The sequence below is a fragment of the Poecile atricapillus genome, chromosome 26, assembly GCF_030490865.1.
Source record: "Poecile atricapillus isolate bPoeAtr1 chromosome 26, bPoeAtr1.hap1, whole genome shotgun sequence".
Classification (NCBI taxonomy): domain Eukaryota; kingdom Metazoa; phylum Chordata; class Aves; order Passeriformes; family Paridae; genus Poecile; species Poecile atricapillus.
In genome coordinates, this window is record NC_081274.1 from 369,434 (window position 1) to 384,762 (window position 15,329).

At 50.6% G+C, this 15,329-nt stretch overlaps 2 protein-coding genes and 1 long non-coding RNA gene across 6 annotated transcripts in view; 1 reads left to right on the top strand and 2 right to left on the bottom strand.

The window, feature by feature from the left end:
- The window catches only part of LOC131588491 (histone-lysine N-methyltransferase EHMT2-like), a 38,430-nt gene extending 38,235 nt beyond the window's left edge, over positions 1–195 (top strand). Inside the window, 1 exon segment of the mRNA XM_058857380.1 lies at positions 29–195. Within this exon segment, the coding sequence (XP_058713363.1) occupies positions 29–182 (154 nt within the window). The 3' untranslated portion in view covers positions 183–195.
- LOC131588492 (uncharacterized) lies at positions 50–1,677 on the bottom strand. 4 transcript variants are annotated; one of them, XR_009279587.1, is made up of 4 exons: positions 1,085–1,676; positions 730–791; positions 387–582; positions 50–178 (listed from the first exon to the last, which is right to left on the bottom strand). It is a non-coding gene; the product is annotated as an uncharacterized LOC131588492 (long non-coding RNA). The 4 variants fall into 4 exon arrangements; XR_009279588.1 differs by having other exon boundaries at positions 53–178; positions 408–582; positions 1,085–1,675; XR_009279585.1 differs by having other exon boundaries at positions 74–210; positions 314–582; positions 1,085–1,677.
- A 3,110-nt stretch (positions 1,678–4,787) lies between these two features.
- PPT2 (palmitoyl-protein thioesterase 2) overlaps positions 4,788–15,329 on the bottom strand; it is an 11,162-nt gene continuing 620 nt past the window's right edge. Inside the window, exons 2-8 of the mRNA XM_058857293.1 lie at positions 13,476–13,669; positions 11,889–11,984; positions 9,262–9,369; positions 8,579–8,662; positions 8,380–8,464; positions 7,127–7,181; positions 4,788–5,482 (exon numbers count right to left, since the gene is read on the bottom strand). Coding sequence (XP_058713276.1) covers positions 5,339–5,482; positions 7,127–7,181; positions 8,380–8,464; positions 8,579–8,662; positions 9,262–9,369; positions 11,889–11,984; positions 13,476–13,669 — 766 coding nt within the window. The 3' untranslated portion in view covers positions 4,788–5,338. The remainder of the gene's footprint in view (positions 5,483–7,126; positions 7,182–8,379; positions 8,465–8,578; positions 8,663–9,261; positions 9,370–11,888; positions 11,985–13,475; positions 13,670–15,329) is intronic.

Genomic DNA, 15,329 nt, shown 5'->3' on the forward strand with positions numbered 1-15,329 from the left:
TTTAGGATTTGTGATTTGTGATTGCCAGGTTCGATTACGGGGATCGTTTCTGGGACATCAAGAGCAAATACTTCCCGTGCCAGTGCGGCTCCGAGAAATGCAAACACTCGGCCGAGGCGGGCGGGGGGCGCGGGGACCCCCAGGAGCTGCTGCCCCCGCTGCTGGCCCTGCCCCCGCCCTGAAAAACAGCTGGAATCACCCCGAAAACAGCTGGAATGGACCCCAAACAGCTGGAATCACCCCAAAAACAGCCGGAATCGCCCCAAAAACACCTGGATAACCCTGAAAACACCCAGGATCGCCCCAAAAACACCTGGATAACCCCAAAAACAGCCGGAATGGACCCCAAAACAGCCGGAATTGACCCCAAAACAGCTGGAATTGACCCGAAAACAGCTGGAATCCACCCGAAAACAGCCGGAATCACCCCAAAAACAGCCGGAATCCACCTGAAAACAGCCGGAATCAACCTGAAAACAGCTGGATAACCCTGAAAACAGCTGGATAACCCCAAAAACAGCCGGAATCCACCTGAAAACAGCCGGAATCCACCTGAAAACAGCTGGAATCAACCCAAAACAGCTGGAATTGACCCCAAAAACAGCCAGAATCACCCCAAAAACAGCCAGAATCGACCCAAAAACACCTGGATAACCCCAAAACAGCTGGAATCCACCTGAAAACACCCGGAATTGACCCAAAAACAGCCAGAATCCACCCAAAAATCACCTGGATAACCCCAAAACCAGCCGGAATCACCCCAAAAACAGCCGGAATTGACCCGAAAACAGCTGGATAACCCCAAAAACAGCCAGGATCACCCCAAAAACAGCCAGGATCACCCCAAAAACGGCTGGAATCGCCCCAAAAACAGCCGGAATTGACCCAAAAACAACTGGAATTGCCCTGAAAACAGCCGGGATCACCCCAAAAACGGCTGGAATCGCCCCAAAAACAGCTGGAATGGACCCCAAAACAGCCGGATAACCCCAAAAACAGCCGGAATCCACCCCAAAAACAGATGGAATTGACCCAAAACCAGCTGGAATAGCCCTGAAATCAGCCGGAATCCACCCAAAACCACCTGGATAACCCCAAAAACAGCTGGAATCCACCTGAAAACAGCTGGAATTGACCCAAAAACAGCCGGAATTGACCCGAAAATAGCTGGAATTGACCCAAAAACAGCTGGAATTGACCCAAAACCAGCCGGAATCGACCCAAAAAAACACCCGGATAACCCCGGGAACGACAAAAAAACGACGTTTGAGCAAAATCGAATGGAAATGGCCCCAAATTCATCGAAAATTGAGAAAATTCCCCCAAAATTGTTCCAGTTCTGCCCCAAATTCACCCGAAATGACCCCAAATTCATCGAAAATGGGGAAAAATGACCCAAAATGCCCCCAAATTTACTCGAAATGGAGAAAATTCATCGAAAATGGCCCCAAATTCATCGAAAATGGGAAAAATTCACCCAAAATGGCCCCAAATTCACCCAAAATTGCCCCAAAATGGCCCCAAATTCCCCCTTTGACCCCGCCCCCCTTTGATTGACGTCGGATGTGAACCAATAAAAAGAGCGGATCAGAAAAGGGGCGTGGCCTCGTGGAGTGGGCGGGGCTTGGGGGAGTGGGCGGGGCTACGGCAAATGGGGGGAGGGGCTGAGCCCCCAAAATCCACTCGGGACCCCCCAAAAATCCCCAAAATCCCCTCGGGACCCCCAAAAATCCCCTCGGGACCCCCCAAAAAATCCCCAAAATCCACTCGGGACCCCCCAAAAATCCCCAAAATCCACTTGGGACCCCCAAAAATTCACTCAGGACCCCCCAAATCCACTCGGGACCCCCAAAAATCCCCCAAGAATCCACTCGGGACCCCCCAAAAAAATCCCCAAAATCCACTCGGGACCCCCAAAAATCCCAAAAATTCACTTGGGACCCCCAAAAATCCCCAAAATCCACCTGGGACCCCCCAAAAATCCCCAAAATCCACCTGGGACCCCCCAAAAATCCCCCAAATCCACCTGGGACCCCCAAAAAATCCCCAAAATTCACTCGGGACCCCCAAAAAATCCACTCGGGACCCCCAAAAATCCCCAAAATCCACTCGGGACCCCCCAAAAATCCCCAAAATCCACTTGGGACCCCCAAAAAATCCCCTCGGGACCCCTCAAAAATCCCCAAAATCCCCTCGGGACCCCCAAAAATCCACTCGGGGCCCCCCAAATCCACTCGGGACCCCCCAAAAATCCCCCAAGAATCCACTCGGGACCCCCCAAAAATCCCCAAAATTCTCTCGGGACCCCCAAAAATTCCTCAAATCCATTTGGGACCCCCAAAAATTCACTCAGGACCCCCCAAATCCACTCGGAACCCCCCAAAATCCCCCAGGAATCCACTCGGGACCCCCCAAAAATCCCCAAAATCCCCTCGGGACCCCCAAAAATCCCCAAAATCCACTTGGGACCCCCAAAATCCACTCGGGACCCCCAAAAATCCACTCGGGACCCCCCAAAAATCCCCCAAGAATCCACTCGGGACCCCCCAAAAAATCCCCAAAATTCACTCGGGACCCCCAAAAATCCCCAAAATCCACTTGGGACCCCCAAAATCCCCTCGGGACCCCCCAAAAATCCCAGAAATTCACCCGGGACCCCCAAAAAATCCCCTCGGGACCCCTCAAAAATCCCCAAAATCCCCTCGGGACCCCCAAAAATCCACTCGGGGCCCCCCAAATCCACTCGGGACCCCCAAAAAATCCCCCAAATCCACTTGGGACCCCCCAAAAATCCCCAAAATCCCCTCGGGACCCCCAAAATCCCCTCGGGGCCCCCAAAAATCCCCCAAAAATCCACTCGGGACCCCCAAAATTCACTTGGGACCCCCCAAGAATCCACTCGGGACCCCCCAAAAAATCCCCAAAATCCACTTGGGACCCCCCAAATCCACCCGGGACCCCCCAAGAATCCACTCGGGACCCCAGACCCATTTGGGGGGGGAGGGGAAGTGCTTTATTAACAATGGGGGGACCCCTCCCCCCCCTCCCCCCCAAAAACGCCCCCTCCCCCTTCAGGCGGTGGGGGAGGGGCGGGGGGGGTGGGGGGAGGGGTCCCCAAATCCCTGAGTCTGTGGGGGATGGGCGGGGGTCGCGCGTTCCCCTCCCCCACCCCCTCGGGGAGCCCCCCCAAAATGGGAGGGGCCCCGTGGGGACCCCAAAATCCCCCCCAGGACCCCAAAATCCTCCCTGGGGACCCCAAAATCCTCCCCAGGACCCCAAAATCCTCCCCAGGAACCCCAAAATCCTCCCCAGGAACCCCAAAATCCCCCCCAGGACCCCAAAATCCTCCCCAGGACCCCAAAATCCCCCCCAGGAACCCCAAAATCCCCCCCAGGACCCCAAAATCCCCCCCAGGACCCCAAAATCCTCCCCAGGGACCCCAAAATCCCCCCCAGGACCCCAAAATCCCCCCCAGGGACCCCAAAATCCTCCCCAGGGACCCCAAAATCCTCCCCAGGACCCCAAAATCCCCCCCAGGGACCCCAAAATCCTCCCCGAGACCCCAAAATCCCCCCCAGGACCCCAAAATCCCCCCCGAGACCCCAAAATCCCCCCCAGGGACCCCAAAATCCGCCCCAGGACCCCAAAATCCCCCCCAGGACCCCAAAATCCCCCCCGGGGACCCCAAAATCCCCCCCAGGACCCCAAAATCCCCCCCAGGGACCCCAAAATCCTCCCCAGGGACCCCAAAATCCCCCCCGGGGACCCCAAAATCCCCCCCAGGACCCCACAGATCCCCTCTAAACCCCTCCCAGCCCCATAGATCCCTATAGATCCCCTATAGATCCCCATAGATCCCTATAGATCCCCTATAGATCCCCACGGATCCCCTATAAACCCCTATAGATCCCCATAGATCCCCATAGATCCCCTAAAAGCCCCTCCCAGCCCCACAGATCCCCTATAGATCCCTTATAGATCCCCACGGATCCCCTATAAACCCCTATAGATCCCCTATAGATCCCCTATAGATCCCCTATGGATCCCCTATAAACACCCCAGATCCCTATAGATCCCCCATAGAACCCCTATAGATCCCCTATAGATCCCATATAAACCCCTCCCAGCCCCACAGATCCCCTATAGATCCCCTATAGATCCCCACGGATCCCCTATAAACCCCTATAGATCCCCTATAGATCCCCATAGATCCCCTAAAAGCCCCTCCCAGCCCCACAGATCCCCTATAGATCCCTTATAGATCCCCATAGATCCCCTATAGATCCCCTATAAACACCCCAGATCCCTATAGATCCCCCATAGAACCCCTATGGATCCCCTATAGATCCCAAAAAAACCCTCCCAGCCCCACAGATCCCCTATAGATCCCCTATAGATCCCCTATAGATCCCCATAGACCCCTCCCAGCCCCACAGATCCCCTATAGATCCCCTATAGATCCCCTATGGATCCCGTCAGGTGAGCCAGGGCCGGATGCAGCGCTCGTAGACCCCCCTGTGGCTGTGCCAGCGCCCCATAGATCCCATATAAACCCCTATAGATCCCCATAGATCCCATATAAACACCCCAGATCCCCTATAGATCCCCTATGGATCCCGTCAGGTGAGCCATGGCCGGATGCAGCGCTCGTAGACCCCCCTGTGGCTGTGCCAGCGCCCCATAGATCCCTCCCCAGCCCCATAGATCCCATATAAACCCCTATAGATCCCCATAGATCCCATATAAACCCCTATAGAGCCCCATAGATCCCATATAAACCCCTATAGAGCCCCATAGATCCCATATAAACCCCTATAGAGCCCCATAGATCCCATATAAACCCCTCCCAGCCCCATAGATCCCCTATAGATCCCCTATGGATCCCGTCAGGTGAGCCAGGGCCGGATGCAGCGCTCGTAGACCCCCCTGTGGCTGTGCCAGTGCCCCATAGATCCCATATAAACCCCTATAGATCCCCATAGATCCCATATAAACACCCCAGATCCCCTATAGATCCCCTATGGATCCCGTCAGGTGAGCCAGGGCCGGATGCAGCGCTCGTAGACCCCCCTGTGGCTGTGCCAGCGCCCCATAGATCCCATATAGACCCCTATAGATCCCATATAAACCCCTATAGATCCCCATAGATCCCCTATAGATCCCCTATAGATCCCGTCAGGTGAGCCAGGGCCGGATGCAGCGCTCGTAGACCCCCCTGTGGCTGTGCCAGCGCCCCATAGATCCCATATAGACCCCATAGATCCCATATAGACCCCATAGATCCCATATAAACCCCTCCCAGCCCCACAGATCCCCTATAGATCCCCTATGGATCCCGTCAGGTGAGCCAGGGCCGGATGCAGCGCTCGTAGACCCCCCTGTGGCTGTGCCAGGCCGTGTGGGGCACCCCGGGCACGGCGCAGCCCCCCAGGGCCCCCCGGCCCCAGAGCGTCTTGAGGCCGAAGGTGTCCTGCAGGAAAACCTGCGACGGTGCAGGGAGAGCCAGGGAGAGGGGAACGGGATGGAAATGCGACAAAATGCAACAAAATCCAGCCAAAATATCCCAAAATGCAACAAAATCCACCCAAAATGGACCCAAAACATCCCAAAATGCAACAAAATCCACCCAAAATATCCCAAAATGCAACAAAATCAACCCAAAATATCCCAAAATCCACCCAAAATATCCCAAAATGCAACAAAATCCACCCAAAATATCCCAAAATGCAACCAAAATATCCCAAAATGCAACAAAATCCACCCAAAATATCCCAAAATCCACCCAAAATATCCCAAAATCCACCCAAAATCAACCCAAAATGCACCAAAATCCACCCAAAATGCAACAAAATATCCCAAAATCCACCCAAAACATCCCAAAATCCACCCAAAATATCCCAAAATGCAACAAAATCCACCCAAAATATCCCAAAATGCACCAAAATCAACCCAAAATGCAACAAAATCCATCCAAAATCCACCCAAAATATCCCAAAATGCAACAAAATCCATAAAAAATATCCCAAAATGCACCAAAATCCACCCAAAATATCCCAAAATCCACCCAAAATATCCCAAAATGCAACAAAATCCACCCAAAATATCCCAAAATGCAACAAAATCCAGCCAAAATATCCCAAAATCCACCCAAAATGCACCAAAATGCACCAAAATCCACCCAAAATATCCCAAAATCCACCCAAAACATCCCAAAATCCACCAAAATCAACCCAAAATGCAACAAAATGCACCCAAAATATCCCAAAATCCACCCAAAATATCCCAAAATCCACCCAAAATATCCCAAAATCCACCCAAAATATCCCAAAATCCACCCAAAATATCCCAAAATGCAACAAAATCCACCCAAAATATCCCAAAATCCACCCAAAATATCCCAAAATCCACCAAAATCAACCCAAAATGCAACAAAATCCACCCAAAATATCCCAAAATGCAACAAAATCAACCCAAAATGCACCCAAAATGTACCAAAATCAACCCAAAATGCAACAAAATCCACCCAAAATGGACCCAAAATATCCCAAAATGCACCAAAATCCACCCAAAATGCAACAAAATTCATCCAAAATCAACCCAAAATATCCCAAAATCCACCAAAATACCCCAAAATGCACCAAAATCCACCCAAAATATCCCAAAATGCACCAAAATCCACCCAAAATACCCCAGAATGGACCCAAAATATCCCAAAACAGACCCAAAATACCCCAAATCCCAACTCCCCCTCCCCAAATTCCGACTCCCCCTCCCCAAATTCCCAAATCCCAACCCCAAATTCCCAAATCCCCCTCCCCAAATTCCCAATCCCAACCCCAAATTCCCAAATCCCCCTCCCCAAATTCCCAATCCCCCTCCCCAAATTCCCAAATCCCCCTCCCCAAATTCCCAATCCCAACCCCAAATTCCCAAATCCCCCTCCCCAAATTCCCAATCCCAACCCCAAATTCCCAAATTCCAACCCCAAATTCCCAATCCCAACCCCAAATTCCCAAATCCCCCTCCCCAAATTCCCAAATCCCCTCCCCAAATCCCGACTCCCCCTCCCCAAATCCCGACTCCCCCTCCCCAAATCCCGAATCCCCCTCCCCAAATTCCCCCTCACCGCCTGCGCCTCCATGTCCCTCACGGTCTCGTTGGCGTCGTAGAACCCGAAAAGGCTTCGGGAACCAAATTTGGGGTCACGGGGGGGGGGGGGGGAGCCCCGAAATTCGGGGAGACCCCAAAAAATTCCCGGGGGAAATTTGGGAATTTTTAGGGGAATTTTTTTAGGGGAATTTTGGGGATTTTTTTGATTTTTGAGGGATTTTTTTGGGAGATTTTTGGGATTTTTTGGGAAAATTTTTGGGGTTTTTTAGGGGAATTTTGGGATTTTTGGGAGGATTTTGGGGCTTTTTTAAGGGAATTTTAGGATTTGTTGGAGAGGATTTTTGGGATTTTTTGGGAGGATTTTGGGGGTTTTTTAGGAGAATTTTGGGGATTTTTTTAGGGGAATTTTGGGGATTTTTTTAGGGGAATTTTGGGATTTTTTAGGGGAATTTTGGGGATTTTTTTTTATTTTTGGGGGATTTTTTTTAGGAGATTTTTGGGAGGATTTTGGGAGAATTTTGAAGAGAATTTTGGGGATTTTTGGGAGAATTTTGGGGATTTTTTAGGGGAATTGTGGGGATTTTTTAGGGAGGATTTTTGGGACTTTTTGGGGAGGATTTTTGGGACTTTTTGGAGGAATTTTGGGGGATTTTTTTAATATGAATTTTAGTGATTTTTTAATGGGAATTTTGGGGATTTTTTGGAAGAATTTTTGGGATTTTTTAATGGGAATTTTTGAGATTTTTGGGAGAATTTTTGGGGCTTTTTAGGGGCATTTTGGGAAAGGATTTTGGGATTTTTTGGGAGAATTTGGGGAATTTTTTTGGGAGAATTTTTGGGATTTTTTAAGGGGAATTTGGGGGATTTTTTGGGAGGATTTTTTTGATTATTTTAGGGGGATTTGGGGAAAGGATTTTGGGATTTTTTGGGAGGATTTGGGGAATTTTTTTGGGAGAATTTTTGGGATTTTTGGGAGAATTTTGGGGGAGGATTTTGGAGATTTTTTAATGGGAATTTTGGGGATTTTTGGGAGAATTTTTGGGGTTATTTTGAGTTAATTTTGGGGTGTTTGGGGGTAATTTTGGGGTAACTTTGTGCTGTTTTTGGGCTGTTTTCAGGCTGTTTTCAGGCTGTTTTTGGGCTGTTTTTGGGCTGTTTTTGGGCTGTTTTTGGGCTGTTTTCAGGCTGTTTTTGGGCTGTTTTTGGGGCTGTTTTTGGGCTGTTTTTGGGCTGTTTTTTGGGTGTTTTCAGGCTGTTTTGGGCTCTCACCTGGACTGCCAGGGGGTGATGACGCCGTCGTCGGGGCCCCCGATCAGCACCAGGCGCTGGATCCGCAGCAGGTTCCGCTTCCACTCTGGGGAAATTCGGGGCTTTTTGGGTCATTTTGGGCTGATTTCCAGGTTTTTTTTGGTTTTTTGGGGGTTTTTTGGGTGTTTTTGGGTGTTTTCGGGGGTTTTTGGGGTCTCACCAGAGGCGTTGGGGTGCAGGCGCTCGTCGTTGAGCAGCGCCAGGAAATCGCTGTTGTTCAGGTAAAGGTCCCGGTGGTGGGGGTCTGCAGGGGGGATTTGGGGAGGTTTTGGGGGGATTTGGGAGTTTTGGGGGGTTTTTTCAGGAATTTGGGTTTTCTGGGATTTTTTTTTGATTTTTTGGGATTTTTTTTGGATTTTTGGGGATTTTTTGGGGATTTTTTTTGAGTTTTTTTGGGGGGGAAATGCGGTTTTTGAGGGATTTTTTGGGGTTTTTTTGGTGGAAAAATCAGGAGATTTGGGGATTTTGGGGGATTTCTTTTGGATTTTTGGGGTTTTGGAATTTTTTGGGATTTTTTAGGGGTTTTTTGGGGGGAAAATGGGGCTTGGGGGGATTTTTGGGATTTTTTTTTTTGGTGGAAAAATTGGGGGATTTTTGGGGTGGAAAATTGGGGATTTTGGGGGATTTTGGGGGGATTTTTGGGGATTTTGGGTTTTTTGGGGACTTTGGGGATTTTGGGGGGATTTTGGGGGGATTTTGATGGGATTTTTATGGGATTTTTGGGGGAATTTTGGGGTTTTTTGGCTCCAGGCTGTCCTGGGGGGTTCTGGGGGGGTTTTGGGGGGGTTTGGGGGGTTTTTTGGGGTGTTTTTGGGGGTTTTTGGGGTGTTTTTGGGTCCAGACCGTTCCAGTAGTTGCAGATGGACACGCCCTGGCCCAGGGGGGTGTAGCAGAGCCGGTAAAGGTTGGATTTCATGTGCCGGGGGAAAAGCCACTTCAGGTAATCGGTGTCTGCCAAAAAAACAGCCCCAAATCAGCCAAAATCAGCCCAAAATCGGCCCAAAAATCAGCCCAAAATCTGCCCAAAATCTGCACAAAATCAGCCCAAAATCAGCCCAAAACCGGCCCAAAATCTGCCCAAAATCGGCCCAAAATTGGCCCAAGATCGGCCCAAAATGAGCCCAAAATCAGCCAAAATCAGCCCAAAATCAGCCCAAAATTGGCCCAAAATCAGCCCAAAATCTGCACAAAATCAGCCCCAAAAAAGCCCAAAATCAGCCCAAAATCAGCCCAAAATCGGCCCAAAATCGGCACAAAATCTGCCCAAAATCAGCCCAAAATCCAGCTGGGATCACCCAAATCCCACCCAAAAAATCCCAAATCTGCCCCAAAAATCCCTCCAAAAAATCTCCATAAGTTCCCCCCAAAAACCAAAAAAAAAAAACCCAAAAACCCTCAAAAAACCTCAAAAAAACCCCCCAAAAAAACCCCAAAAATTTCCAAAAAAACCCCCCCCAGAATTCCAAAAAAAATTCCCAAAAAATTCCCAGGAAAACCTCCAAAAAAAAATCCCCAAAAAACCCCAAAACAACCCCAAAAACCACAAAAAAAAAAAAAAAAAACAAAACAAACCCCAAAACCCTCAAAAAAAAAAATCTAAAAAAAAAATAAAATAAAATCCAGAAAAATCCAGAAAAATTCCCAAAAATGCCCAAAATATTCCCAAAAAATTCCCAAAAAATTCCCAGGAAAAGCTCCAAAAAAAATCCCAAAAAACCCCAAAACAACCCCAAAACCCACAAAAAAAAAACCCCAAAAAATCTCAAAGAAATCCCAAAAAAAAAACCCCAAAAAATGCCAAAAAATCCCCCAAAATTTCCAAAAACTCCCAAAAAAAATCCCAAAAAATTCCCAAAAAAATTCCCAAAAAATTCCCAGGAAAAGCTCCAAAAAAAAATCCCAAAAAACCCCAAAACAACCCCAAAAACCAACAAAAAAAAAACCCCAAAAAACCTCAAAAAATCCCCAAAAAATCCAAAAAAATCCCCAAAAAAATCCCAAAAAATTCCCAAAAATTCCCAAAAAAATCCAAAAAAATTCCCAAAATTCCCGACCCCCCCCCAGACCCCCCCGGGACCCCCCGAGCCCCCTCCTCACCCCCAGATCACTCCAAGACCTCCCAAAACTGCATCAAAAAAACCGCAAAAGCCTCAAAAAAACTCCCAAAAACTCTGAAAAAAATCCCAAAAAATTCCCAAAAATTCCCCAAAAAAAGCTCCAAAAAAAATCCCAAAAAACCCCAAAACAACCCCAAAACCCACAAAAAAAACCCCAAAAAATCTCAAAGAAATCCCAAAAAAAACCCCAAAAAAATGCCAAAAAATCCCCAAAAAATCCCCAAAAAATTCCCAAAAAAAATCCCAAAAAATTCCCAAAAAAATTCCCAAAAAAAGCTCCAAAAAAAATCCCAAAAAACCCCAAAACAACCCCAAAAACCACAAAAAAAACCCCCAAAAAACCTCAAAAAATCCCCAAAAAATTCCCAAAAAAATCCCAAAAAATTCCCAAAAATTCCCAAAAATTCCCAAAAAAATCCCAAAAAATTCCCAAAAATTCCCCAAAATTCCCAAAAAAATTCCCAAAATTCCCGACCCCCCCCAGACCCCCCCGGGACCCCCCGGGACCCCCCGAGCCCCCAGATCACACCAAGACCTCCCAAAACCGCATAAGAAAACCACAAAAGCCTCAAAAAAACTCCCAAAAACTCTGAAAAAAATCCCAAAAAAATTCCCAAAAAATTCCCCAAAAAAAGCTCAAAAAAAAAATCCCAAAAAACCCCAAAAACAACCCCAAAACCCAACAAAAAAAAACCCCAAAAAACCTCAAAAAATCCCCAAAAAATCCAAAAAAATTCCCAAAAAAATCCAAAAAAATTCCCAAAAATTCCCAAAAATTCCCCAAAAAATTCCCAAAATTCCCGACCCCCCCCAGACCCCCCCGGGACCCCCCGAGCCCCCTCCTCACCCCCAGATCACACCAAGACCTCCCAAAACTGCATCAAAAAAAACGCAAAAGCCTCAAAAAAACTCCCAAAAACTCCGAAAAAAATCCCCAAAAATTCCCAAAAAATTCCCAGGAAAAGCTCCAAAAAAAATCCCAAAAAACCCCAAAACAACCCCAAAAACCACAAAAAAAACCCCAAAAAATCTCAAAGAAATCCCAAAAAAAAACCCCAAAAAAATGCCAAAAAATCCCCAAAAAATCCCCAAAAAATTCCCAAAAAAAATCCCAAAAAATTCCCAAAAAAATTCCCAAAAAAAGCTCCAAAAAAAATCCCAAAAAACCCAAAACAACCCCAAAACCCAACAAAAAAAACCCCCCCAAAAATCTCAAAAAATCCCCAAAAAATCCAAAAAAATTCCCAAAAAAATCCCAAAAAATTCCCAAAAATTCCCAAAAATTCCCAAAAAATTCCCAAAATTCCCGACCCCCCCCAGACCCCCCCGGGACCCCCCGGGACCCCTCCTCACCCCCGTACTGCCCCATCTGCGGCGCCGCCAGGGAGATGAAGCTGCGCACGTTGTGGTCGGGGGTCGTGGCCAGCAGGGCCCGGCAGATGAGACCCCCTGGAATTTGGGGAGGGGGCTCGTGGGGAGGGGTCTGAAACAGCCCAGGACCCCCCCAGGAATCGGAACCCCCCAAATTCCAACCCAGGACCCCCAAAATCCCCCCCAGGGACCCCAAAATCCCCCCCAAGGACCCCAAAATCCACCCCAGGGACCCCAGACCCAAATGGGACCCCAGACCCAAATGGGACCCCCTGGAATTTGGGGAGGGGGCTCGTGGGGAGGGGTCTGAAACAGCCCAGGACCCCCCCAGGAATCGGGACCCCAAAATTCCAACCCAGGGACCCCAAAATCCCCCCCAGGACCCCCAAAATCTCCATCCAGGGACCCCAAATTCCACCCCAGGGACCCCAGACCCAAATGGGGACCCCCAAAATCCCCCACAGGGACCCCCAATCCCAAACTCGGGACCCCTCCCCATCCCCCCAGGACCCCCGAGACCCCTCCCCAACCCCCCGGGACCCCTCCCCATGAACCCAGGACCCCCCAGAACCCCCCGGGACCCCCAGGACCACCCCCGGGACCCCTCCCCATGAACCCAGGAACCCCCAGGACCCCCCCAGGACCCCCCAGGACCCCCAGGGACCCCCCAGGACCCCCCAGGACCCCCAGGACCCCCCCAGGACCCCTCAGGGCCCCCCAGGACCCCCCCAGGACCCCCCAGGACCCCCCCGGGACCCCCCAGGGACCCCCGGGACCCCCACCCTGGCTGTAGCCCAGCAGATGAACCCCGTGGGCCGCGTTGGCCATGATCGGGGCCAGCGCTCGCCAGAACCCCCCGGGACCCCTCCCCATGAACCCAGGACCCCCCGGGACCCCCCAGGACCCCCCGGGACCCCCAGGGACCCTCAGGACCCCCACCCTGGCTGTAGCCCAGCAGATGAACCCCATGGGCCGCGTTGGCCATGATCGGGGCCAGCGCTCGCCGGAACCATCCGGGACCCCTCCCCATGAACCCAGGACCCCCAGGACCCCCCAGGGACCCCCAGGACCCCCCAGGACCCCCCAGGACCCCCCCAGGACCCCCCAGGGACCCCCCAGGACCCCCCAGGACCCCCCAGGACCCCCCCAGGACCCCTCAGGGCCCCCCAGGACCCCCCCAGGACCCCCCAGGACCCCCCAGGACCCCCCAGGACCCCCCGGGACCCCCACCCTGGCTGTAGCCCAGCAGATGAACCCCGTGGGCTGCATTGGCCATGATCGGGGCCAGCGCTCGCCGGAACCCCTCGGGACCCCTCCCCACCCCCCCAGGACCCCCCGGGACCCCTCCCCACCCCCCCAGGACCCCCCAGGACCCCCCAGGACCCCCCAGGGACCCCCGGGACCCCCACCCTGGCTGTAGCCCAGCAGATGAACCCCGTGGGCTGCGTTGGCCATGATCGGGGCCAGGACCCCCCGGGACCCCCCAGGACCCCTCCCCATGAACCCAGGACCCCCCCAGGACCCCCCAGGACCCCCCAGGAACCCCCAGGGACCCCCCAGGACCCCCACCCTGGCTGTAGCCCAGCAGATGAACCCCGTGGGCCGCGTTGGCCATGATCGGGGCCAGCGCTCGCCGGAACCCCTCGACCTGGAGCCAGAGCGGCCGCAGAGAAGCCCCCCGGTCAAACAGGTCCAGAACCGTCACCTCCGTGCCCGGGTGGGTCTGGGGGCGGCAGAAACGGGTCAGGGGGTGGGGAATGGGGCTGGGGGGTCGGGAATGGGGCTGGGGGCGTCACAAATGGGTCAGGGGGGTCGGGAATGGGGCTGGGGGGTCGGAAGTGGGGCTGGGGGGGAGGAAATGGGGCTGGGGGTGTCAGAAATGGGGCTGGGGGGGTCGGAAATGGGGCTGGGGGTGTCTGAAATGGGTCTGGGGTGTCAGAAATGGGTCTGGGGGCTGGAAATGGCGCTGGGGCGATTTTCGGGGCTTTTTTTTTGTTATTTTCGGGTGTTTTTGGGGCCGTTTTTAGGGTATTTTTCGGGTGTTTTTCCGGTGTTTTTCCGGTGTTTTTCGGGTGTTTTTTGGCTGTTTTTAGGGTATTTTCGGGTGGTTTTGGGGCTGGTTTTAGGGTGTTTTTGGGTGTTTTTGGGGCCTTTTTTCGGGTGTTTTTCGGGCTGTTTTTAGGGTATTTTTCGGGCTATTTTCAGGTTATTTTCAGGCTGTTTTTGGGGTGTTTTTGGGCTGGTTTTGGGGCCGTTTTTCGGGTGTTTTTTGGCCGTTTTTAGGGTATTTTCGGGTGTTTTTCAGGTGTTTTTGGGGCTGTTTTTTGGCCGTTTTTGGGTGTTTTTGGGGCCGTTTTTCAGGTGTTTTTTGGCTGTTTTTAGGGTATTTTCGGGTGTTTTTGGGGCTGTTTTTAGGGTGTTTTTGGGTGTTTTTGGGGCCCTTTTTCGGGTGTTTTTGGGGCTGTTTTTAGGGTATTTTCAGGCTATTTTCGAGTTATTTTCGGGCTGTTTTTGGGGTGTTTTTAGGGTGTTTTTTGGGTGTTTTTTGGCCGTTTTTCGGGTGTTTTTTGGCTGTTTTTAGGATATTTTCGGGTGTTTTTCGGGTGTTTTTGGGGTGTTTTTAGGGTGTTTTTTGGGTGTTTTTTGGCCGTTTTTCGGGTGTTTTTTGGCTGTTTTTAGGATATTTTCGGGTGTTTTTCGGGTGTTTTTCGGGTGTTTTTAGGGTGTTTTTTGGGTGTTTTTGGGGCCGTTTTTCGGGTGTTTTTTGGCTGTTTTTAGGGTATTTTCGGGCTATTTTCGGGTGTTTTTGGGGCCGTTTTTCGGGTGTTTTAGGGTATTTTGGGGCCCTTTTTCGGGTGTTTTTGGGGCTGTTTTTAGGGTATTTTCGGGCTATTTTCGGGTTATTTTCAGGCTGTTTTTGGGGTGTTTTTGGGGCCGTTTTTAGGGTATTTTCGGGTGTTTTTCGGGTGTTTTTCGGGTGTTTTTGGGGTGTTTTTGGGGCTGTTTTTTGGCCGTTTTTGGGTGTTTTTAGGGTGTTTTTCGGGTGTTTTTGGGGCTGTTTTTAGGGTATTTTCGGGTGTTTTTCCGATGTTTTTCGGGTGTTTTTGGGGTGTTTTTGGGGCTGTTTTTAGGGTGTTTTTTGGGTGTTTTTGAGGCCGTTTTTCGGGTGTTTTTTGGCCGTTTTTCGGGTGTTTTTGGGGCCGTTTTTCGGGTGTTTTTGGGGCTGTTTTTAGGGTATTTTCGGGCTATTTTCGGGTTATTTTCGGGCTGGTTTTGGGGTGTTTTTAGGGTGTTTTTTGGCTGTTTTTAGGGTATTTTGGGGCCGTTTTTCGGGTGTTTTTTGGCTGTTTTTAAGGTATTTTTCGGGTGTTTTTTGGCTGTTTTTAGGGTGTTTTCGGGTGTTTTTCGGGTGTTTTTCCGGTG